The 25,938-nt window shown below is 30.9% G+C and overlaps 3 protein-coding genes across 3 annotated transcripts; all 3 read right to left on the reverse strand.

Annotated features, from left to right (window-relative positions):
- Positions 1 to 1,975: 1,975 nt before the first annotated feature.
- LOC123882198 (probable polygalacturonase At3g15720) lies at positions 1,976 to 3,980 on the reverse strand. Its single transcript, XM_045931013.1, has 6 exons — positions 3,851 to 3,980; positions 3,283 to 3,456; positions 2,878 to 3,085; positions 2,648 to 2,729; positions 2,427 to 2,535; positions 1,976 to 2,315 (listed from the first exon to the last, which is right to left on the reverse strand). The coding sequence occupies exons 1-6, from the start codon at positions 3,905 to 3,907 to the stop codon at positions 1,986 to 1,988; spliced, it is 960 nt and encodes a 319-aa protein (XP_045786969.1). The 5' UTR covers positions 3,908 to 3,980; the 3' UTR covers positions 1,976 to 1,985.
- Positions 3,981 to 6,036: 2,056 nt separating this feature from the next.
- LOC123922639 (probable polygalacturonase At3g15720) lies at positions 6,037 to 8,284 on the reverse strand. The gene is made up of 7 exons (XM_045975337.1): positions 8,141 to 8,284; positions 7,892 to 8,029; positions 7,324 to 7,497; positions 6,931 to 7,138; positions 6,699 to 6,780; positions 6,478 to 6,586; positions 6,037 to 6,366 (listed from the first exon to the last, which is right to left on the reverse strand). The coding sequence occupies exons 1-7, from the start codon at positions 8,282 to 8,284 to the stop codon at positions 6,037 to 6,039; spliced, it is 1,185 nt and encodes a 394-aa protein (XP_045831293.1).
- Positions 8,285 to 12,128: 3,844 nt separating this feature from the next.
- On the reverse strand, positions 12,129 to 13,440 carry LOC123922640 (uncharacterized mitochondrial protein AtMg00810-like). Its single transcript, XM_045975338.1, has one exon. It carries the CDS (start codon positions 13,429 to 13,431, stop codon positions 12,130 to 12,132), a length of 1,302 nt encoding a protein of 433 aa, XP_045831294.1. The 5' UTR covers positions 13,432 to 13,440; the 3' UTR covers position 12,129.
- Positions 13,441 to 25,938: the final 12,498 nt, after the last annotated feature.

Below are 25,938 nucleotides of genomic sequence, written 5' to 3' on the forward strand. Positions count from 1 at the left end.
TTAATCACATATTACCTATTTTTTTCATAACCCCAAATATTTTTCGTCACAACTTTTGGTTCATGCTTTTAAATCGACTCATGTATAACATTCGAAATTATAGAAATCTCTCTAGCAAAAGTTTAACTTACTTTGAAAAGGATGAATTAAATATTAATTTTTATATTTTTTGCGCTTCAAAAGTTTGAACCTTTTTTTGTGGTCATGTTTAATAAATTATAGAAATCTCTCTTGCAAACGTTTTTTTTAAAGAGGGGAAAATTAAATATTAATTTTAGGCTTAAATATCACATTCGTCCCTGTATGTACGCGCTTTTTTGGTTTTAGTCCTTGTATCATATTTTTTTTGTTTTAGTCTCTCTATATGTAAATCTTGTTGATTTTCGTCCCTCGCGTTAAAAAACGACAACGAGAGGGACGAAAATCAACAAGATTTACACATACAGGGACTAAAACCAAAAATATATGATACATGGACTAAAACAAAAAACCACGTACATACTGGGACGAAAGTGATATTTAAACCTAATTTTTATGAATAACTAATATTCACAAGATAAAGTATCGCCTCATAAATTTTTTCAAATAATTAACTAGTATATATATATATATATATATATATATATATATATATATATATATATGTGACACGTTGCCATCATTTTTTTAAAAAAATAACTATTATACACGGTACAAAATGTTGTTGATAAAAATTTAAATTAGCGCCTTACATTTTTTTTAAAATATCTCATTTTCTACTTAAGTTGTAAATTCAGTTCACACTTTAAATAATAACAATTTTTTTTTATCTCAACTCTAATGTTTACACCTGGAGTGGGAAGAGTCTTTTTCTATTATTTTTATTTTTAATAGAGTAAGAGCAGGTTGGTTGTGTTGTGGTGGCTTTGTCTAATGTGAACTAGCAAGGAATGTCTTTCATGGTGCACAACATTTTTTAAACAATTGGATGGATAGATACACCAAATCTTATGATAGGTCACTAACACTTGATTATTTTTCTTTTCTTTCTCCATTGTCTCAACTCTCAACGTCTCAAATTTCAACTCAGGAGTAGTCTCCCTCCTCCATAACCAGTGTGTGATGCTTCACCAAAATCTCAATACTTCTAATTTATGTATTGAAGGATGCTTTAATAAAATTTGCTGATTCAAAAAAAAAAACTCAATACTTCTAATTTCATTTCTCAATACTTTTATTGATGACAACTTGTCACGTATATATAATTGTTATTTCAAAAACATTATGAGCGACATTTTGTCTAGTGTAATATATTAGTTATTCATAAAAATTCAAATTTAATTCACATTATATTTTGATGGCAAATTAATATATGAGTAGAGAAATATAGGTAAATGTAGAAATTATAAAAAAATTATGCGTATTAATATATGAGTAAAATCATCATAAAAATACTTATTAATTAATAAAGCTTGTTGTTTATTTTTAAAATACAATATTTGACCTGAGTTAAAATTTGTAGATTATAATTCATAGGGTTGTAGATTATTTGACATGAATATACATATAGGTCCCATGAAAATTATTGCCCACGCTCTTGAATATAAGATTCGATTGCGATTTTTCTTGGGTAAAAATGTATGCGTAGAAATTATTAAAAAAATAGACACCCGTATTACTATATGATTAGAAATATAGGTCCCAAATGAAATTACTACTATAAAAAAAACATATATTTAACAATGGACAATTTTTAATAATGACTTGAATTGCCAATGTGATAATTTTTAACAATTGGCAATTTAGTATTGGACAATTTTTTTTTTTTGAGAAATAGTATTGGACAATTTTTAATAAAAAATATAATTTCATCTCACAATACAAAATGTTGAATACAAACCCTGCTTAGTAGGAGTCATCTACAAGTTTATATAAAATAACTAGTTTGACTAACGTTTGACATTTTAAGGATCAAATTGTTTTTCGTTTCTTCGATTTTCATAAACTTAATTGTCAAGGCATGTGATACTAGGATTGCACGAAGAGCTTGATCCATGTACATTCTTGCACGATGAAGACGATCTCTCTCCATTAAGACCAGATATGTGGATATCTTCAAGTACAATGTTAGTGCAACCAATACTGCCACAATTCAATTCAATTGCCGTTTTATCTTTTGTGGTTCCCCGAAAGTTGCGGAAAGTAACATCACTGATTTTCACTCCTTTACCTACAGATTCTAAAGCGTGGTATTGTTGATCAATTATCACAGGGTTCTTCACTCCAATAAGTGTAATATTTTTGTAAGTTATCTTCCTTGCATATCCAGATCCTCCCTATTCAAACAACACAAACAAAACATTAGTACATAATTGATTTAATTAATTATTGGTTTAGTAAAAGAAATGATTTAATTAATTATTGAATTAACTATAATCAATCCTTACCTCCCATGTCTTAATTCTAGCACCATTTGTTGTTCGAGTGAAGATGATGTGTGAAACGTATACCTCCTCGACTGTAGCATATTTCCCATTTTTCCCAAGGCTTCCAACACTATATATTCACGAAGACATCCAAGAAAGATTAGAGTTTCATCAATGTTATAATGAAGTAATAACAAAATGCAAAATTAAAAACATAACAATATTTGAATTGGACAACTGACCTAATGCCATGACCAGGTCCACATTTAACATTAGTTATGTTGATGAATTTAGAACCACTATTAATAGCAACACAATCGTCACCTATTATAACAACAAATAAGAAAAATAATATTGTAAGATGCAATATATATATAATGATAGAGAGACGGAAAATGTCTAATTAATTAATTGACTGAACTTTGACTTTACGATTAACATTAACATGATAGAAAATAATATAGAATTATACCAGTTGAGATGGTTGAATGCTCAATTAAGACTTTGGTTGATGATGAAATATCAACTCCGTCGGTATTGGGACTAGTTTCTGGTGCAATTAAATTAACATTAGAGATTAAAACACTATCACATCCGGTTATGCTTATATGATTTTTTGGGCTGTTGAGGTGGGTCAATGAACTATGTTTTACATTATCACATCCAAGAAATCGAAGAGCCTGCGCATAAATGTTATATATTAATTTTTTTTTTTACTAAGAATGTTATATATTATTTATATCAAAGAATAATAATAATAATAATAATAATTATTATTATTATTATTATTATTATTATACACTTTAAATACAAGATTCAAAGTGTATATATTTTTCATTATATTATCGTGTATATAGTTTACATGGAATAAACTTACCGTTGGCCTGTCACTTGCATTCTTGTCCCACCAAGAAGCACCTTGGCCATTAAGTGTTCCTCCTCCATTCACAACAAGTCCACTTATGTGATTGAATGTGATCCATGAATCGTGATCGTTATCGTCCGATTTCCAATGTTCACGATTTTGTGGAGCTGTGATTGTTCCCCTAATCTGCCAAATCAAATACGTTAATCATGATCATAATAATATTAATAAATAATAGTTAAACAAAATAAATTGACCATAATCTCATAACTCAGTTGATAATGACATCGCATTATATATGTATGTAGGAGTCGAGTTTCAAACTATAACACTCTATTTTTTTCAATTTAAGGGTGAAAATATAATCACTAGACAACTTGACCCAAAAAAAATGACCGTTAAATTAAAATTAATTAATTTATTATTATTATTTATTATAGAATAAATTGCATGAGGGAAAAATTCAGATTGACAAAAAATAGATTAAATAAAGGTATGTGTAGAAAGTGACATATTCTCCATATAGTCATGCAGTGCATACATATGAGTGTGTTTGATTAATTTATTTATAACAACATACCATAACATTAATTGTTGCGGATTTGCAAGGACCTTGGAACGTAAGAGGTTGTGTCATGAATATTTTGCCTGCTGGTACGATGAGTGTTGGGGTACCTTTAGTTGAAGTGCACGCATCTTTCCATGCTTTTAAAAAAGCCTTTTTTATATAAGGATGAAAAATGTATTAGATTTGAGAAAAAATTGTCTCATAAATAAAAATATAATTGCATGAAAACAAAATGAAACTATAACAAAAAAACCCTATACATTTGAATCATCAGAATGGCCGTCACCCTTGGCACCATACTTAACAATATTGAAAGCATTTGGAATATTAGACTTTCCTACTTTAGAGCACAAGCTAGGTGAAGGAATGACTAACACTAGAAGAAGAGAAAACAAAACTTTCATCTTTGAAAAATTAATATTAATATTATCAAAAGTAGTGGTAAAAACAAGTGCTAAGCTAGAACAATGGTGTGTAAGAATTAGAGAAAGGAAGACTGTTTATATATTGTAGGAGCATCACTTATGAAGGAAAACTATAATTAGTAATGATGGTATTGATTTCTATGTCTAAATGAATTAACACAAAGAAATCGGTTGGCAAATTGTTATTTATTTTTTTGACACAAATTTAGTCAATAATATTTTAATCATATTTATGTCGAATATTTATTATGTATCAAAATGTTTCTTTTTATGAATACTCCATACATTTAAGCTCCTAATGTTAACGGAAAAAACGAAATTAGTACAATATCAACGGGAAAAAAAATTACAAACCATGATAATACTCTCTGATTAGTCTGTATAGTCACACGTTTACAAGTGTACGAGTATGTCATTGTAGTAAGAATAAGAGTATCGAATCCAATGATAATTGTGAAATTAGAGGTATGTAGCACTAAAATCATAAGCGCAATCATCCCAAGCATTAAGCGGCCCAAACCCTAATTTTAGGCCAACAAATATAAATTCTTTTTGAAGAATTTTAAGTCCGAAAAAAATAACTATTATCAATGGAAAATGCTTCATACAGCGGATGCTCCAATCACTAATGTTTCGCGAACCAGGGAACCATAGGCAACATGCACCGCTTGCGTTATTCTATTTCATTAATTCAACTTTAATTCCTTCTTTATGCTAATTAATTCAACTTTAATTCTTTCTTTATGCTTATGAAGAAGTTATTATAATGAGTTTACAATACGTGGAGCTTGTAAAAAAAAAAAATTGGAGATTCGGTGGTTAATGAGTTTCTCTTAAGACAAATTGTTTGAGAGAATTTACTCCCTCCTCCATAACCAGTGTGTGATGCTTCACCAAAATCTCAATACTTCTAATTTATGTATTGAAGGATGCTTTAATAAAATTTGCTGATTCAAAAAAAAAAACTCAATACTTCTAATTTCATTTCTCAATACTTTTATTGATGACAACTTGTCACGTATATATAATTGTTATTTCAAAAACATTATGAGCGACATTTTGTCTAGTGTAATATATTAGTTATTCATAAAAATTCAAATTTAATTCATATTATATTTTGATGGCAAATTAATATATGAGTAGAGAAATATAGGTAAATGTAGAAATTATAAAAAATTTATGCGTATTAATATATGAGTAAAATCATCATAAAAATACTTATTAATTAATAAAGCTCGTTGTTTATTTTTAAAATACAATATTTGACCTGAGTTAAAATTTGTAAATTATAATTCATAGGGTTGTAGATTATTTGACATGAATATACATATAGGTCCCATGAAAATTATTGCCCACGCTCTTGAATATAAGATTCGATTGCGATTTTTCTTGGGTAAAAATGTATGCGTAGAAATTATTAAAAAAATAGACACCCGTATTACTATATGATTAGAAATATAGGTCCCAAATGAAATTACTACTATAAAAAAAAAACATATATTTAACAATGGACAATTTTTAATAATGACTTGAATTGCCAATGTGATAATTTTTAACAATTGACAATTTAGTATTGGACAATTTTTTTTTTTTTTGAGAAATAGTATTGGACAATTTTTAATAAAAAATATAATTTCATCTCACAATACAAAATGTTGAATACAAACCCTGCTTAGTAGGAGTCATCTACAAGTTTATATAAAATAACTAGTTTGACTAACGTTTGACATTTTAAGGATCAAATTGTTTTTCGTTTCTTCGATTTTCATAAACTTAATTGTCAAGGCATGTGATACTAGGATTGCACGAAGAGCTTGATCCATGTACATTCTTGCACGATGAAGACGGTCTCTCTCCATTAAGACCAGATATGTGGATATCTTCAAGTACAATGTTAGTGCAACCAATACTGCCACAATTCAATTCAATTGCCGTTTTATCTTTTGTGGTTCCCCGAAAGTTGCGGAAAGTAACATCACTGATTTTCACTCCTTTACCTACAGATTCTAAAGCGTGGTATTGTTGATCAATTATCACAGGGTTCTTCACTCCAATAAGTGTAATATTTTTGTAAGTTATCTTCCTTGCATATCCAGATCCTCCCTATTCAAACAACACAAACAAAACATTAGTACATAATTGATTTAATTAATTATTGGTTTAGTAAAAGAAATGATTTAATTAATTATTGAATTAAATATAATCAATCCTTACCTCCCATGTCTTAATTCTAGCACCATTTGTTGTTCGAGTGAAGATGATGTGTGAAACGTATACCTCCTCGACTGTAGCATATTTCCCATTTTTCCCAAGGCTTCCAACACTATATATTCACGAAGACATCCAAGAAAGATTAGAGTTTCATCAATGTTATAATGAAGTAATAACAAAATGCAAAATTAAAAACATAACAATATTTGAATTGGACAACTGACCTAATGCCATGACCAGGTCCACATTTAACATTAGTTATGTTGATGAATTTAGAACCACTATTAATAGCAACACAATCGTCACCTATTATAACAACAAATAAGAAAAATAATATTGTAAGATGCAATATATATATATAATGATAGAGAGACGGAAAATGTCTAATTAATTAATTGACTGAACTTTGACTTTACGATTAACATTAACATGATAGAAAATAATATAGAATTATACCAGTTGAGATGGTTGAATGCTCAATTAAGACTTTGGTTGATGATGAAATATCAACTCCGTCGGTATTGGGACTAGTTTCTGGTGCAATTAAATTAACATTAGAGATTAAAACACTATCACATCCAGTTATGCTTATATGATTTTTTGGGCTGTTGAGGTGGGTCAATGAACTATGTTTTACATTATCACATCCAAGAAATCGAAGAGCCTGCGCATAAATGTTATATATTAATTTATTTTTTTACTAAGAATGTTATATATTATTTATATCAAAGAATAATAATAATAATAATAATTATTATTATTATTATTATACACTTTAAATACAAGATTCAAAGTGTATATATTTTTCATTATATTATCGTGTATATAGTTTACATGGAATAAACTTACCGTTGGCCTGTCACTTGCATTCTTGTCCCACCAAGAAGCACCTTGGCCATTAAGTGTTCCTCCTCCATTCACAACAAGTCCACTTATGTGATTGAATGTGATCCATGAATCGTGATCGTTATCGTCCGATTTCCAATGTTCACGATTTTGTGGAGCTGTGATTGTTCCCCTAATCTGCCAAATCAAATACGTTAATCATGATCATAATAATATTAATAAATAATAGTTAAACAAAATAAATTGACCATAATCTCATAACTCAGTTGATAATGACATCGCATTATATATGTATGTAGGAGTCGAGTTTCAAACTATAACACTCTATTTTTTTCAATTTAAGGGTGAAAATATAATCACTAGACAACTTGACCCAAAAAAAATGACCGTTAAATTAAAATTAATTAATTTATTATTATTATTTATTATAGAATAAATTGCATGAGGGAAAAATTCAGATTGACAAAAAATAGATTAAATAAAGGTATGTGTAGAAAGTGACATATTCTCCGTATAGTCATGCAGTGCATACATATGAGTGTGTTTGATTAATTTATTTATAACAACATACCATAACATTAATTGTTGCGGATTTGCAAGGACCTTGGAACGTAAGAGGTTGTGTCATGAATATTTTGCCTGCTGGTACGATGAGTGTTGGGGTACCTTTAGTTGAAGTGCACGCATCTTTCCATGCTTTTAAAAAAGCCTTTTTTATATAAGGATGAAAAATGTATTAGATTTGAGAAAAAATTGTCTCATAAATAAAAATATAATTGCATGAAAACAAAATGAAACTATAACAAAAAAAACCCTATACATTTGAATCATCAGAATGGCCGTCACCCTTGGCACCATACTTAACAATATTGAAAGCATTTGGAATATTAGACTTTCCTACTTTAGAGCACAAGCTAGGTGAAGGAATGACTAACACTAGAAAAAGAGAAAACAAAACTTTCATCTTTGAAAAATTAATATTAATATTATCAAAAGTAGTGGTAAAAACAAGTGCTAAGCTAGAACAATGGTGTGTAAGAATTAGAGAAAGGAAGACTGTTTATATATTGTAGGAGCATCACTTATGAAGGAAAACTATAATTAGTAATGATGGTATTGATTTCTATGTCTAAATGAATTAACACAAAGAAATCGGTTGGCAAATTGTTATTTATTTTTTTGACACAAATTTAGTCAATAATATTTTAATTATATTTATGTCGAATATTTATTATGTATCAAAATGTTTCTTTTTATGAATACTCCATACATTTAAGCTCCTAATGTTAACGGAAAAAACGAAATTAGTACAATATCAACGGGAAAAAAAATTACAAACCATGATAATACTCTCTGATTAGTCTGTATAGTCACACGTTTACAAGTGTACGAGTATGTCATCGTAGTAAGAATAAGAGTATCGAATCCAATGATAATTGTGAAATTAGAGGTATGTAGCACTAAAATCATAAGCGCAATCATCCCAAGCATAAAGCGGCCCAAACCCTAATTTTAGGCCAACAAATATAAATTCTTTTTGAAGAATTTTAAGTCCGAAAAAAATAACTATTATCAATGGAAAATGCTTCATACAGCGGATGCTCCAATCACTAATGTTTCGCGAACCAGGGAACCATAGGCAACATGCACCGCTTGCGTTATTCTATTTCATTAATTCAACTTTAATTCCTTCTTTATGCTAATTAATTCAACTTTAATTCTTTCTTTATGCTTATGAAGAAGTTATTATAATGAGTTTACAATACGTGGAGCTTGTACAAAAAAAAAATTGGAGATTCGGTGGTTAATGAGTTTCTCTTAAGACAAATTGTTTGAGAGAATTTAGGTTTGATTTTTACTGAAAATAATTTTTAGCCAAACTTTCGTATCTCACGACCAAATTATCCCACGACCGAATTTTAGATTACTGAACCCCTTACCTAAAAATGACTTGAAAAAATATAAAGACCCTCCGGTTCTTTTTATATGGAACATTTTGAAAAAAAAATCACACAGACTAAGACATTGTACATGATTATTTTAATTTAATACTTTTATAAACTTAAATATATAGTACACTCTTATTTAATTACTCTTAGTAACTTATTTTTAATATTCTCTCATAATAAATAAGGAAATAAGTGAAATTAAACATTTAAAATATTTGAAAATTGGTCAAAATTTCTTATAAAAAGAATCAAATTTTTTTACTTTTGTTTCTTATAAAAAAGACCGGAGGAGTATTTAGGCTTAAATGATCAATTCGGATTATCAAAAAAAAAATGATCAATTCGTCCCTGTAAGTTCGCAAGTTTTTTATTTTCTTCCCTGTATCATTTTTTGTTGGCTTAACTACACATTTGGTCCCTTACGTTTATTTTAGGTTTCAATTTGGTCCCTTACGTTTAAAAAGTATCAATTTGGTCCCTTACGTTTATTTTAGGTTTCAATTTGGTCCTTTCCGTCAATTTTGTCACTAACACCGTTTGAACAGTACACGTGTCAGTGTGTCCAAGTGCCACGTGTCAGTCCACATGTGCAAATTGACTGCCACATGTGACAAAATTGACGGAAAGGACTAACTTGAAACCTAAAATAAACGTAAGGGACCAAATTGATACTTTTTAAACGTAAGGGACCAAATTGAAACCTAAAATAAACGTAAGGGACCAAATGTGTAGTTAAGCCTTTTTTGTTTTAAAATAGTCCTTGAATGTGTAAATCCTTTTGGTTTTAGTCTCTAACATTAAGTGTCATTTCAAAAATGATGACGTGGCAAATAGAGGCTGATGTGGCAATATGTCGCGTGGAAAACGAGGATGATGTGTCAATGATGATGCCCAGTCATCCACTTAGAAAGACCAAATCCAAAAATAAAATTGCAGAGAGGGACCAAAACCAAAAAAACAAAATAAACCCAAAAACATATTTTTCTTCTTTTTTCTCTAAACTCAGAAATTGACTCATATTTCTCTCAACCCATAAATTGCATAACATGTTTTAATGGATGCGATTTGTGAGATTAAAAAAAAAGAATAAAAAAGAGTCATTTTATCTTAAAAGTTTGTGAATTTTTTTGTTGATATTTGAGGATATAAAGAAACTCAAATTTTACAATATATAAAGTTGTTTGATTAAAAATTCATGTCAAATTTTGAAGATGGTGATTAGTAAATTAATATGGTCTTTTGATTAAATCAAAATAATTTTTGTTGGTTAAAAAGTTCTGTGGAATTTTAGATTGGGGAGAAGAAAGAAAAAGAAAATATTGTTTTACATTCAATACAAATTTCTGGATTTAGAGAAATACAAGTCCATTTTTGGGTTTAGAGAAAAAAGAAGAAAAATATTTTTGGGTTTAATTTCATTTTTTTTGGTTTTGGCCCCTCTCTGAATTTCATCCCTCTGAGTGGATGACTTGCAACGTTATTGACAAATCATCCTCGTTTGCTAGGTCACACATCGTCACGCCAGCCACTGTTTGTCACGTCATCATTTTTGTAACGGTACTTAACGTTAGGGACTACAATTAAATGAATATGCACATTCACTGACTATTTTAAAACAAAAAAAATACAGGAATGAAAACCAAAAAGTCACGAACTTACAGGAACGAATTGATCATTTAAACCGGGTATTTTATTACCTGAAATTAAGTTAACGAACTACAAGGGTAATTTTGCCTAGTTAACTAATTTTATTATTATCTACGAGAAAGAAATATTAAACCGAAAGAAATATAATTCAGTTTACCAAGTTAGTACTTAGTAGCAAGTATTAGCTATATATACAAGAAATACGGTAAAAAAGGAAGAAGCTATATACAAGAAAGAAACTACGTCATAAAAAAAAGAATTTTTTTTTTTTGAAGAAAATAAGAAAACTACACATTTCAACCATAAGCATCCTCTACCAAGAAGTGTAGCAAAGTTCATGCATTCAATAGACCAGGCTTAAACTCATTTGTCTTGGTCAACCCCACAAACAAATATTGCCTCAAATACAGAACATGTTATGCAGAACAAATATTGATCTTTACTAAGAATTTCAAGAGAAAAATTTTATTGTGTCTCGGAGTCTTTCAATAGAAAATCAAATCATTTTTGAATTTCCAAATAGAACACACGACCAAATGTCAGATCAAAGACAAGTCACACCTAAATTTAACTCCACTCTCGAAATTCCCAAAAACTGCAAATAGGCATAACAGACCTTAAAGGAGTCACTAACTCCCACCCTAATCACCTAAAAATGATATATGACACCCGAAGGACGAAGTCTCAAGTGACAAATAAGTGGCCAGCCGACTCAGCCGAAAACCCACAAAACACACACGAGGTACCAATAGATCAACAATAGCCTTTCGTTTGAAAAATATATATTTGGTGAGTATGTATCTTATCCTAGAGAAAACGCAGAGAAGACAATGACCTTAGACAGAGCTCAACTCTTTCAAACCTTAGCCAAGATTAGGATCTCCTCCATAGAAGGATCTCCCCCAACCCGAGAGCTGTCAAAAGCATATAGTACGCCGGTCTAATTGAATAAAACATGTTAGCATCGATTCTCTAAAACCAAAAATCCTCATCATATGTGAGATATGTTAACATAGATGAACATATGCAAAATAGATGTGACCATGGAGAAGACTAAAGTAGAGAACACCCTTTCTCTTAGGGTTTCAATATGATAATAAGCAAAGCTAATGAAACAAGAGTTACAATATAGTATATAAACTAGAGATTAGAAAAGACTAAACTACCCTTACATAATAATATAATAACTATTATCTAACATTTCCCCTCAAACTCACGATGCATTAGCAGAGAGCATCGAGAGTTTGTCAATCAAGAAACGAAAACGTTTAATAGAATGTGTCTTTGTGAACAAATCAGCAATCTGCAAGGAGGATGAAATAAACGGCAAAGTAATGGTGCCATGCTGAAGATGATGACGTGTGAAATGACAATCAATTTCAATGTGCTTGGTACGTTCATGAAATACCGTGTTGTGAGCAATTTGAATGGCACTCTTGTTATCACAATACATAGGAGTTGGTTCAGAAAGAGGAACACCCATATCAGAAAGTAACCAACGCAACCAAACTATTTCAGTAGTTGTCGATGCCATAGCACGATATTCAGCTTCAGTAGAAGAGCGAGAAACAATGTCTTGTTTTTTACTCTTCCAAGAGATGAGAGAATCTCCAAGAAAGATACAAAACCCTGTGGTAGACTTACGATCAGTAGGGTCACCAGCCCAATCAGCATCAGAGTAAGCACGTAACTCTAAAGAAGAAGATGATGGAAACAAAAGACTTTGAAACTGAGTTTCCCGAAGATAACGAAGAATACGAAGCACAGCTGCCCAATGTACAGTAGTGGGAGAAACAACAAACTGACTAACAACATGCACTGCATAAGCAATATCAGGTCTAGTAATAGTGAGGTACACCAAGCTTCCAACCAAAGTACGATACAAAGTGGGATCTGGTAAAGGAACACCATCAGATGAAACATATTTGACATTCAGCTCTAGAGGACTATCTACTACTCGAGTATCAGAGAGACGAGCCTGCTCAAGAATGTTGGCAATGTATTTGGATTGGGATAAAAGATAACCCCTAGGAGAGTAGGCAACTTCAATTCCCAAGAAGTAGCGAAGAGGGCCCAAATCCTTCATCTCAAATCTTTTTGCTAACTGTAATTTAAACTCATCAATTCCATTAACATCATCACCTGTAATAATCATATCATCAACATATAAAGAGAGTATAATACGACCATGAGAAGTTGTCTTAACAAATAAAGCAGAGTCATGATCACTAGAGCAGAATCCAAGAGATATAATCACCGCAGAGAATTTCTCGAACCAAGCTCGTGGAGCTTGTTTCAGACCATATAACGCTTTCTTCAACTTACACACTTCCCCTGGATTATGAGAAACACCCGATGGAGGTACCATATAGACTTCCTCCAGAAGATCACCATTTAAAAAAGCATTTTTAACATCCATCTGAGAAATAGGCCACTGACGAACAGATGCAACAGCAATAAGAGTACGAATTGTAGTCATCTTGGCCACAGGAGCAAATGTTTCTTCATAATCCATACCATATTGTTGAGAGAATCCCTTAGCCACAAGACGAGCTTTGTAGCGCTCAACTGACCCAACGAGCCCCAATAGCACGTTTTCCTGGTGGAAGAGGTACTATGTCCCAAGTATTTGTCTTGTGCAAAGCAGCAAGTTCCTCTTCCATAGCCTTCTGCCAAAGAGGATCAAGAACAGCTTCTTTATAGGAAGATGGCTCAGACAAACTGTGAATAGAGGTTAGGAAAGAAGCAAAAGAAGTAGAATAAGTTGAATAAACAAAATCAGGCAATTGAGTAGACTTACGGTCACGGGAAGGATAACGAGGAGGAGGAGGTGGAGGAGGTGCAGTAGGAACCACAGTCACAGGAGGTTGTTGAGTAGTTGTTGGGACAGAAGGGACATATGTATCTGGAGTAGCACTAGTATTATCCCTGCAGTTCTCAAAATTACAATCACTGGAAATATCATTATCAATGCCAAAAGGATCAATATTAATTAGGTCAGACCTGCTAGGAGTATGTGAATCAGACGAAAGAGAGAAAAATGGTATGTGCTCAAGAAACACAACATGACGAGAAACATACAATTTTTTACTCGAAGGATCATAACAACGATAACCCTTTTGACCATCCCCATAACCAAGGAAAACACATATTGTAGATCGAGGAGACAATTTATTACGCTCTATTTGTGGACGAAGAACAAAACAAGTAGAACCAAAGACTTTCAAAGAAGCATAATCAGGAGTAGAACCATACAATTTTTCAAAGGGAGACAAACCTGAGGTAACTGATGATGGAATTTTATTAATAACATGAACAGCTGTACGAATTGCTTCCCCCCAAAACTCACTTGGAACTGAAGCAGACAACAAAAGGGAACGGGCAGTTTCAACAATATGACGATGTTTTCTTTCAGCAACGCCATTTTGTTGAGGAGTATCAGTACAAGAAGTCTGGTGAATAGTACCGTCATAAGCAAGTAACTCAGAGAATTTATTAGAAGTATATTCACCACCTAAATCACAACGGAAACACTTTATAATAGCATTATGTTGGGTTTTAACCATAGCACGAAACATATGATAAATTTCAAAAAACTCGGAACGATTTTTCATGAGATAAACCCAACAATAACGAGTATAATCATCAATAAAAGAAACATAATATTTTGACCCGCCTTTGGTAAGAATCGGTGATGGACCCCACACATCAGAATGAACTAAGTCAAAAGGTGCTTTAGACACAGAAACACTTTTGTTAAAAGGCAAGGCAGAAAATTTAGCAAGTTTACAACCACAACAATCTGAAATATCATTAACTTGCAATTTACCTAAGGCTCCAGTAGATACCAAATATTTTAATCTAGATGCTGAAACATGACCAAGACGAGAATGCCACAAATAAAAGTTAGAAGATGATAAATTCAAACGAAAAGATGATAAATCAATAGTTGATGTAGAAGTTGAGGCTGCTGTGCCTGGTACTTTCAGCTCGTCCAGAACATAAAGTCCCCCTTGTCTACGACCTGTCCCAATCAACCTCCCAGATTGTGGATCCTGCACATGACAATGAGTGGAAGAAAACATAACCGAATAACCAGAATCACATAATTGACTAACAGAAGCAAGACTCAAAGTGAGATTAGGAATATAATAAACATCTGAGAGAAATAAATTAGGCGTGGACACTGACCCAATTCCTGCTACTGGCATAGGAGTGCCATCAGCAGTCATTACTGACATGGATGATGAAGAATTTAAAGACAAAAAAGACTTGCGATCATATGACATGTGATGCGATGCTCCAGAATCAAGGATCCATACGGAAGAAGACAAGTTAGAGGGGGTCAAACCTTCAATAGATGAGACAGACGTAGCATGCGGCTGAGTGGCAAGAAACTTTTGGAACTGCTCAGCAAGGTCAAACACTCGTGAAGTAGTCTCGTGTGGGTATACCTGACCAATACCAAAACCAACTGTAGAAGGAGCAGCATCAAAATTGGATGCTGAAGTCATACAATTCATTCTACTTGTTTTCAACAATTTTGAGCATTGTGCTTTCCAATGACCTTTCTTCTTACAAAATGCACATTCATCAATATCAACCCCAATTCTCCTTTGATGTTTACCTTTGTGAGAAGGAATAACAATCTCATATGGAGGATTCAAGAAAGTTTTGTTGTCCATTCAATTATAACCAATGCAATAAAGTGATATCAAACACAAAAAAGAATGTGATCCCAAACAATGCAATAAAGTAGCCCTTCTTTTGTTACGAAAAACGAAAGAAGCAATTCCAAGCAATTTTTCAATGAAAGATACAAACGGTGGCCTACCCTGTTTTTGCCTCAAAAATTCAATTACAATCAAAATGAGATTGGAACCAATCAACAAGATACAGGAGATAACTAGATAACCCCTGTTTAGATAATCCAATCAACAAAATTACCAAATTAATCCAACGAAACCAGAGAAAAAAAAATAAACAGTACCCAATTGTTGTTTTTTTGTTCTTCAATTAGTTTCTTTCAATCAATAGGCGGAATGAACCAAGCTCTTTGATACCATGTTAACATAGATGAACATATGCAAAATAGATGTGACCATGGAGAAGACTAAAGTAGAGAACACCCTTTCTCTTAGGGTTTCAATATGATAATAAGCAAAGCTAATGAAACAAGAGTTACAATATAGTATATAAACTAGAGATTAGAAAAGACTAAACTACCCTTACATAATAATATAATAACTATTATCTAACAAGATAGTGATCTCATTCAAGACTGTGATCCCGTTTTTGGGAATCATTATATATGTTTAAAAATACATTGTTTAGCCTCAAATTGTTTTTTTTGAACTTAGTCTCTTAATTTTCAAAAACTATTAACCTACTAACAAAACCAACATATTTTTTTGTAAATCGGGTATCATCAGCGCGCAATTGTAGAGATTAATCTCTCGAATTTTGTGATTTTCAAATGTGCATAACAAACTCTCTCTAAAAAATTTAACATTGATGCATGTTCAAATCAGAAATAAAACTCATTAGCTTAGGTAAACTAAAAGAAATTGTGTCATCTCGTCTAAACGTTCTTAAGTTAAACTAACAATTTTAATTGGTTTGAACTTTACCTCAAAATAATTAACAACCCCGTCGACCGTCGTGTTACACCCCTGATAGGTGTGTGTTTAGGGCTGGACCTTTGGTTTTGGGTCTATTTGAACCAGATCAACCAACCAATATCCCTAAAAATGTGAAAGTATTATTATTTTCATTATTATTTTGAATATCAGCACAATGTATATATAAGGCTTGCGATTGTGCTTTTAAATATCTTATGAAAAGAAAAAAGTCAAAGTCTTAAACATTACCCAACAACGGCTAGCACATATTGTGTTTGACGATGAATATTTACGTATGAGAACAAAAGTTCAAAACTTGAAACCAAAGTGAAAGAAAAGTTGATGTTTACATTCTATCCGTTTGGTAAAAGAAGAAGCACCGTTAGCCGTTGAACTTTTTGTTTGTGTCATGGCTGCTACTTTTCTCAACTTCATATTTTGCATGCCGCATCTTTTAAAACTCCACTGGGAGTTCTATTTGTAACAATGATTGATATATGGCATTAGTATGCAAGGACTACTAATCAACTAGTTCTAAACATTGCGTTAAACAACTTCATTTTTGGCACTCTAATTTTCATAAATTTGCAATTTTTGTTCCTTAACTTTTAAAATAGCAATTTTGGCATCATAACTTTCACAAACTTACGATTTTGGTTTATCCTGAACGATTCGTCCTAGAAGGAGTTTATTAACCACTTGAGTTCAATGTCTTGGTTTTAAATGTCTGATTTTATATGTTGTTTTATAATATCAATAAATATTTTTTTTTATGATATATAGCCATTATATATCTAGCTACTATTCAATTATTGAAATTAATATAAAAGAAAAATAATATTTAGAGAAGTATATAATAATTTTTTTAAAAAAAACTATTATATTAGTTGCATTTTTTTTTATTTCAAATGTAGAATGATGTGTATTGTGAATTTGAACTCGCTGTACATCTATAACAATATATAAAAAGGATAGGTGAGTTTGGGATGGACTTTTCAATATACTTATTTTACCCTTGACTTAGTTTCACAACTTCCATTAACTAATCAATTTAAAAAAATAAAAAAATAAATTCAAATCATAAAAATGTGAGTAAGTGGCAAATGGGTTGCCTATACATGAATGATTACCAACTTAATACGACATCTATACTATATAAAAAGATAATACAAATATTTTTTGTGTCGATTTTTCATAATACCAACAATATCCTTAATTTTTTTAGTAATAAAAATCTTTTATTAACAAATTCATTATAACATAAAACATTTTTTTGGACATAAGTTAGACACAGACAGGCGCGGAACGCGCCGGTCTGACCCGCTAGTTGTATATAACTTTATTACCTCGTGGTACATCGTATATAACTCTGAATTATCAAAAAATAGAAATTTATTATTTCAAAAATATCCTTATATTATTTCATGGTGTATGAAGTTTTTCTTTTAAAGGAGTATTTTTTTTTTTCTTGACGATTATTTAGGAATAGACTAGTAAATATATTTTAATAGCAAAAAATACAGCTAACTACCTTTAATTAAAATATAAGTTTACAAATATGTATTTTTATTTGTAAATGATGAGTTCAAAGAGAGTTTTTAGGGATATCATATTATATATGTAAAAATTGAGATTCAAACTCTAAACACTCTACTTATTATCTTTAAGGTAAAAAATTTAGTCACTAATTTACTTTTAAAAAAAAGAAAGAATGAAAAGAGTAATAATTATCGGACTTATTCAACTTGAACTACGACTTCATTATTCCTGGATGGATTCTCTTTAGGCCTATTAATATACTCTAATGTCCTTCGACAAGCTTTAAAAATTTAGAGACCTTAAAAGCATATAGAAGGTTATTCTTTTATATTATGTGTTAAAAATTCATTTTCAACATCCGGAGTTTAATGGTTCTCAGTTAGCTCAATTAGAGACCTTAGAACATGCTTTTCAATGAAAAATGTTATTCCAACACAATTTTCAAACAAAAATACAACAAATATATACTTTTTGTTTTTTTAATATTATTTGCATACATCAATTTTCGTGCATGTGAATGGTAAAAAGGTATGTCAAATGTTGTGTTCCCAAATTTTGTGTTTAGATAACACTCCTCTTTTCAATATAGCGGTTTTGTCTTGTGTGCTCTAAAAAGATTTGTTTATGTTTACATTTGATTGATTGACTTGTGTTTGAACCATTTGGAAGGAAATTCTCACATTTTATGGTATAATTAAGGAGCTATCACTACCCCAATCAAGGATCGATCCATGTTATGTAGTATGTGGGGCTATAGCCCCCACTATGTTTTGAACAGATTTTCATGATTATTGCATATAGATTTATTTGTTATAATTCTTGAATGAAAGTGTTGGTAATCAATGATCCATATTATTCATTCTTCACAAATGTCGAAAATTGCTTTTTTCCCCCCCATTGTTTCCTCCAAGGCCCCCCAAAGTGACCAATTTGACCCTATAAATGCATTTGGACTATAGAATCCGAAATTTGTTATTTATGGTCCATACAATCCGAAATCAGTTTAAACAAGCAATTGGCTGGTTATGCCTGCCTTGTACGTGATGTTTTGCCCAGGAAAACCTGGGTTTGGACTGTACAATCCGAACGTCCTCATTTTTAAAGGTTTTGGAGTATGGAAGCCGAAACTAGTTTGATATGGACCATACAATCCGAAATCCAAAACCAGTTTAAACAAGCCATTGGCTGGCTATGCCTGGCTTGTACATCGTTGATGGTTTGCCCAGGAAAACTTGATTTTGGACTGTACAATCCGAAATTCTTTGATTTTTAAAATTTTGCATCAATTCGGATTCTACACACCGGAAACGCTCATAGTCGGTGTGTAGGATCCGAATAGAGTCTATATAGCCTATATTTCAGAAGTTGCACTTTCATAACCTCTTGGAATACTCACAACATTCTCAAATAAAATACAAGCCACTAATAAAATTCAACATTCTCAAATTTCAATTAAAGTCAGTACCAGAATACTCACAACATTCACTTTTTTTTTGGAATCAGGAAAATATGTATTATTAAAATTCACTCCATGGCATAAGACATACCATGAAAGGAAGTAACAAACAAATACAGAAAGAGCTGGAAAAAACCAGGTTCTAAGATGCAACATGTTTTCGCGAAGAAGAAAAAAAAGTGATTTAAGACTATTGTGTATGAAGTGTGTTGGCTTTACTTTAGCAATCTAACTGATTCAGTTAGGCTAGTTAAGCTTGATATGATGGGGCTGGCTACTACTTTGCATTGCTTTAGTGGATTAGATTCATTCAGAACACAAAAGCTACAGCTACTTCCTAACATTAGTGATACTACACTAGTTGTAATGTTGTTCATTCATTTCATTCTATCTAACAAAATTCTGACTATTCCTTTCTTCTTTGAATGAGTCATAATATTCTCTTTCTAATAGCTTATTGGCTTGGCCTGGCCCCTGCTATGCTGCTTAATGGCTACAAGAAAAAGAAGTAACTACAAGAAAAAGACTAGTTAAGGTGAAGTAAGAGGTTCACTTTAATCTACCTTACAAAATAGTTGCATAATTAGGGACTAAACTTATACATTACATGAAGAAATTAAAGACACATATGTTTTGGGAAATTGTTGTTTGATAATATTTGTTTCAACGAACCATGTTCTAAATTTAAATGCCAAAACACACCACCACATCAACACTCATTCAAGCAATTTCACAAACAGGTGGTGCACATAAATCAAACTCTATGCCCTAAATTCAATAAAAATCCCAAATTCATGTAAATTAAGACAGAAAATGAATCACGAAAATTGATTCGATCACAAACGAACACCACCATCAATTGAATGGATTGAGAGAATGAAAGGGATTCAAAACTTACTTATAATGTCTTTCATTCGGAATTTACGATCCAAATACTCCCCTACTAGCGTCTGACTTGAGTAAGAATGGAAGGGAATCGAAGGGATTGAGATTGAGATTGAGAGAACCGAGTAATTGAAGTTGTGAGAATTGAAGGGATTGAGAGAACCAAGTAATCGCTTCAGATAAACCCTAGACGGTCTAAAACAGTCCAAGCAATCTCAACGCAAAATTCTTTTATATATTTCCTCTTCGGACTGTAGAATCCGAACGTTCGCTTTTCTGGAGCGCAGAGGCCAAACATAATTGGGTTTGGATTGTAGACTCCAAACCAACGTATAATCAAAAATTTTGCCCCCCCCCCCCCCCCCCCCCCAAAACGTGTTCCCATCTATAATTGGCTAGTTTTCGGATCCCACGAACCATACATAATATATTTCGGATCCTAGGATCCATAGCTTCCTAAACCCCCAAATTCAAGGTTATTTTGGGATTTTTGGGGGGTTTAAGAGGAACATGGGGGGCGAAAAAAACAATTTTCACAAATGTCTTATATATAGGCTTACAATAGTTGGGCCATAAGTAGGCAAGCCCAATCAATCTAGTCCCAATAACAAATGCTTCCTAACAGAAAGTTTATTTGATTAATCGTCCATAAAGATGTTACCTCACCACTTATAAAAATTATAAGTGTTGGGTTGCATTCCTTATGTTAGTTTCATTTTTCTTTTTAATATAATAATTATACTATGGTAAACTAATTAAAATGTTTTTGGTATTAGTTATATTATGGTAAAACGTAACGTAACTAATATATTAATATAATATTATATAAGAATTAAATTTGGATTTTCTCGAATAATTTATCCTATATATAAAATGTTCATTAATCACTTAAACTCAATTATTTAGTTAAAATTAAAATATTTAGAATTAGAAAGATTAAAGAAAACCATAAGAAAGTTAAAAAAACAAAATGTAACTTCTGTGAGTATCATTGTATTGTCTTAAAGATTTATATTTTTCTTCCACAAAATTTGACAAATTTGCTTGGTGTTCGAAAAATATATATTACACAACATACATTGGTTTATTCCAAGAGAAAAACTATGCATATTTTATAAAACACCTCATGATGAAGTAGATAATTCAGAAAATTTCTCATCCCACCTACCCATTTTCTCACCACACCCCCTGGAAATTCCATTTTTGCTCTTGGTCAAAAAATTCGGAACGCGTTTTCCGAATTTTTTTTGCCTTTAAAAACAACTTCGGAATGTGTTTTCCGAATTTTTTCCAAATTTGAACTAAAAAAATTCGGAAAAACGCGTTCCGAATTTTTTGACCAAGGGCAAAAATGGAATTTTCAGGAGTGTGGTGAGAAAGTGGGTAGTGGAATGAGAAATTTTCGATAATTCATATGCAAGTTTTATCTAATTATGTTACAGACTAACATTGAAATATTAGTGGGGGCACTTCCCCACATACTAACATGAATAGATCCATCCATGCAACGAGCCACTGTGATTTTGAAAAAAATAGTAGTTTGCCATAATTTTGTTAATCTCACCTCTCCAAACAATTAATAAGTATTCTTTCATTTTTATATTTGATTATCTAGCTTTAAAAGGTTTTTAACTTAAATCCATTGTACAAGTTATGGTCATTTCCATTCATTGGGAGAGTTCATTACATATCCTAATTAAGGCTTTCATATTTTACCTCTCAAAATTATACTCCCTCTAGTCCCTATTATGAGTAAAACTTAACTTTTTAAATTTATTGAAAAATTGATATATCTGGTTTAAAATATACGTCAAATACATTAATTTTGCAGTGAACTTAAAAAATGGTTTTTTTCCTTATAATATAATAACCGGAGGTTATTGTATTGGGCCTCTCCATTTCTTTGAGGAGAGTATGCTCACAATATGATCATTTTTTTTTTTACAGTAATTCAATGTAAGGTAAATAAAATCTAATAAAAAATAATTCCTATTAAAAATTGAATTTCAATTCTACCAAATAATTTCTCTTTAAGTAGAGCTGATTAACTACTTCATCTGAATGTCTTGGTCAGTATGCAAATGAATTCTCTTCATTGTACTTTTCACATTTTTCTCTCCATTATTAATCCTAAGTCATTAAAATAAATCACTTTTATTTTTTATTTATTTTAAGTATAATATTTTAGGGTCCTAATTTATAACTGGATGAATTTTTATGGGAGACAATCCACTTCCGATTGGTATGTATTCTTTTACTTAAAAAAAAATAAAATTGTCCTTACTACTTTTATATGATAAAACATTACTCGATCTCAAAATAAATGATTTAGTTGCACATAAACTATATATCAAATGTGTAAAAATAAAAAAGAGAAGTATATTTTTACTAAGGTAGTAAGGTACTCTTATCATATATTAATGTATTATTTTTCTGACTACATCTACTGTCATCATAATGCAAAACAAAATACATCAAATTAAAAGTGATACAAGTAGTATTAATTAGAATATATAAATAAATGAAAAATAATTTATATTGTATTTAAAATTTAAATAGATCAGACATTTTACAATAAATTTTTACAAATAAAAAGGAGAAGATTATTTTGAGACAGAGTAACTATTTGCATTTGAAAATGGTTGCATGGATGATGATGGAAGAATGATACAATAAATAAGATGGTCAAAAGTATCATATAGATGGCGATGACTAGGATATGGGTAGGGTACTATAGTACTCATTCTCATACCCGCAGTTTGAAAAAATATTTGTACTCATCCTCACACTCTCGTGGGTAACAATCTTGTACCCATCCACATACTCTATATGGGTACTTAAGTACTCATAACCTGTACGCGTTATCCGCATTTTTGTTAAAAAAAAATTGATCAATTATAAAATATCATATCATTTTAATATAATTAATTTAAAAAAAAAATTAATATTGACTCATGAAAATTATAAACAAAATTTTTACTAACTTAATGTTAAAGTTCATTTCTTTGTTGACATATTCACATTATATTTGTATTATATTATAAATAAATATTTTTATTAAAAATGTGTAATAGTTTAATAGTGTTGTATTTTTTAAAATTCATATACATATATTATTATATAATAATATATATAAAATAAACAAATATATATTACATGGGTATGGGGGTGGGTACTAAGGTACCCATACCCGCACTCATACCCGCACCCATACCCGTTAATTTTTATGGGTAATTATTTACCCATACACATGCCCGTACTCAAAATGCGAGTTTTTACCTTACCTATTATGAGTATTTTTTGCGGGTATTCACTAGATACGGGTTAAATTGTCATTCATGTATATTCGTGAAGTGGAACTCACTATTTGGAGAATCTTTGTTTATACACAAAGTTCCTTGACAAGTATTCTCTTTTTCAGCAAAAATGTTCTTTTATATACATTAGTATTTGCTAAACTTATTTTTTATAAAAAATCTAACAAAAAACTCAAGCACATTATAAGGATAAATAGTGGATGCGAGTCCATTCCATAACATAACATATCAATAATTTAAGTCATTGCTCTTTTCATATTTTTTTGTAACACATTCTTCTTTCCATGTTTTTTAATAACATTCTTCCTTTCATTGTTATGCTTATCTGTGTCTTCTTTGTGGAATGTGTACATTGGTTTTCTCTCTTTTTTAACCATTACTACCATTTTTTTTCTATTAATTAAATAGTACATCTTTTCTCTTTTTTCTGAGTTAACTATATAACTATAATACATATTTTTTTGTCAAAAATAAAATAAAATAATACATCCTTGAGAACCATTTATATGATATAAAAGACTGTAAAGACATCTAATACGCGTTACATTAATTCAAATTCATAATTTCTCACTTTTGAAATATTTAATAGGTGTACGTTTTCGAGCTCCCTCTCTAACAAAAAAAATAGATAATATAATCTACTACATTTAAGTGGAGAATTTTGAATTTAAATTCCAAGACTTACCTATTGCAATATTTATATACTAAATTATATATGCATTGTTCATGGAGACTTTATTCATCTCTTTAAAGCGTTAAAAAAAAATGAAAAATGATATTTGTAGTGAAAGATGGTATAGCAAAAGAATAATGAAATGTGTGATTGGCTATTTGACTATTTCATATCCCATACCTTCATGATTTCCATCAAATGCGGAGGTTTAAGTTTTTCAACCGTTGACGTGTAAGCATTCGTGGGATTCACGAGAGAATTTTTTCGCCGTATATAACACTCCTCTAAAAAAATTCAACTTCAAGATCAAGATACACGATTCATATTTAAGTTTTGCTTCACCATAGACAATTAATCAATTTAACGAATTTTCGCAATTAGATTTAAGTGCAACACAGAAGAGTGGCCTGAAAAAGTGGAGGCATGTGCATCATAGGTGCTGCCCATGCATGACTATAGCACACTGAAGAAGACATATTTCATATAATAAGTTATAAAGTGAAACCACGTTTGCCCATGTTTCAAAAAGGTTCAACCAAAAAAAACACCTCTTATCATCGTAATACTAATACGAATCATTGTCCTTTTGTTAAAATTGTCTACCTATAGTATTTGTTTGTTCACATCCGATTAAGTTATTCAGTTGTACAGCAACATTTTTTTTTTGTTAACATGGTATATTGATAGAAGTTTCCACGTATCAGTGATGATTAATTTTCGTCGGAAAATTTGTGGAGAATACAAGGTGTGAATTTTCTCTTTTCAACTGAATTTTATCTATATACATAAGCGAATAATCAAATATCTAACTATATGTTTAAAGAGATCAAAATCTTATTACTTTAATCAATTATTGTTGGTAATTGAGTATAACACACAAAGTAAAATTAGGTAGATTGTTGGATCATGTGTTGATACTTGATATATACCGGAAGTACATCATGTGTATTATGTAACACCCAATTTTTAGAAATTGTCTTTTTATTAGAATATAGTTAGCTAGTATTTTATTAGTTAATTATTTAGTTATAATATAGTGGTTTTGGTGTGTTTAGGTATCATTCAGTTTATTATGTGGGATCAGGATAGTGATTTTATGGAGAAATTAATTAGATAGAATTTAAAAGATTGTTAGTAAATCAAATAAGAATAGAAAAAAAAAAATTAGAAGAAAATGAGGTGATGGGTGCAAATACCAAATAGCGAATAAAACGGGGGGTATGCGCTAGCAAAACAGTAGAGAAAAGGGATATGTGAGAGTGGGCCTTGTTGTTAGTAGCAAAAGGGAGGTGCAAATACAAAAGTTGACCGTAATCCCTTTCTTTTTGAAAAAGTTAACTTAACCTACTTCTATAAATTGGCAAGGATTAGCGAAAGATAGGATTACCACCTAGAGTATTTCACTAAAAATAGAAAACATAGGAAAGAATTGGAAAAATTAACCTAACCTACTTCTATATGTTTGTGTGTTTTGTTTGTTTAAGAATTCTGGAGTTGTTAGCTAGTGTTGTTGTCCTTAAATTCAATAATT

This window comes from Trifolium pratense, linkage group LG4, assembly GCF_020283565.1.
Source record: "Trifolium pratense cultivar HEN17-A07 linkage group LG4, ARS_RC_1.1, whole genome shotgun sequence".
Taxonomy (NCBI): Eukaryota; Viridiplantae; Streptophyta; class Magnoliopsida; order Fabales; family Fabaceae; genus Trifolium; species Trifolium pratense.

Bases quoted from the DNA above. Each gene is read 5' to 3' on its own strand.
- LOC123882198 (XM_045931013.1), bottom strand. From the start codon at position 3,907: ATGACACAACCTCTTACGTTCCAAGGTCCTTGCAAATCCGCAACAATT. The intron at 2,536-2,647 runs GTCAGTTGTCCA...GTGAATATATAG, and splicing joins GGACCTGGTCATGGCATTAG to TGTTGGAAGCCTTGGGAAAA. The intron at 2,316-2,426 runs GTAAGGATTGAT...TTGTTTGAATAG, and splicing joins CTAGAATTAAGACATGGGAG to GGAGGATCTGGATATGCAAG.
- LOC123922639 (XM_045975337.1), bottom strand. From the start codon at position 8,284: ATGAAAGTTTTGTTTTCTCTTTTTCTAGTGTTAGTCATTCCTTCACCT. The intron at 7,139-7,323 runs GTAAGTTTATTC...ATTTATGCGCAG, and splicing joins ATGCAAGTGACAGGCCAACG to GCTCTTCGATTTCTTGGATG. The intron at 6,367-6,477 runs GTAAGGATTGAT...TTGTTTGAATAG, and splicing joins CTAGAATTAAGACATGGGAG to GGAGGATCTGGATATGCAAG.
- LOC123922640 (XM_045975338.1), bottom strand. From the start codon at position 13,431: ATGGATTATGAAGAAACATTTGCTCCTGTGGCCAAGATGACTACAATT.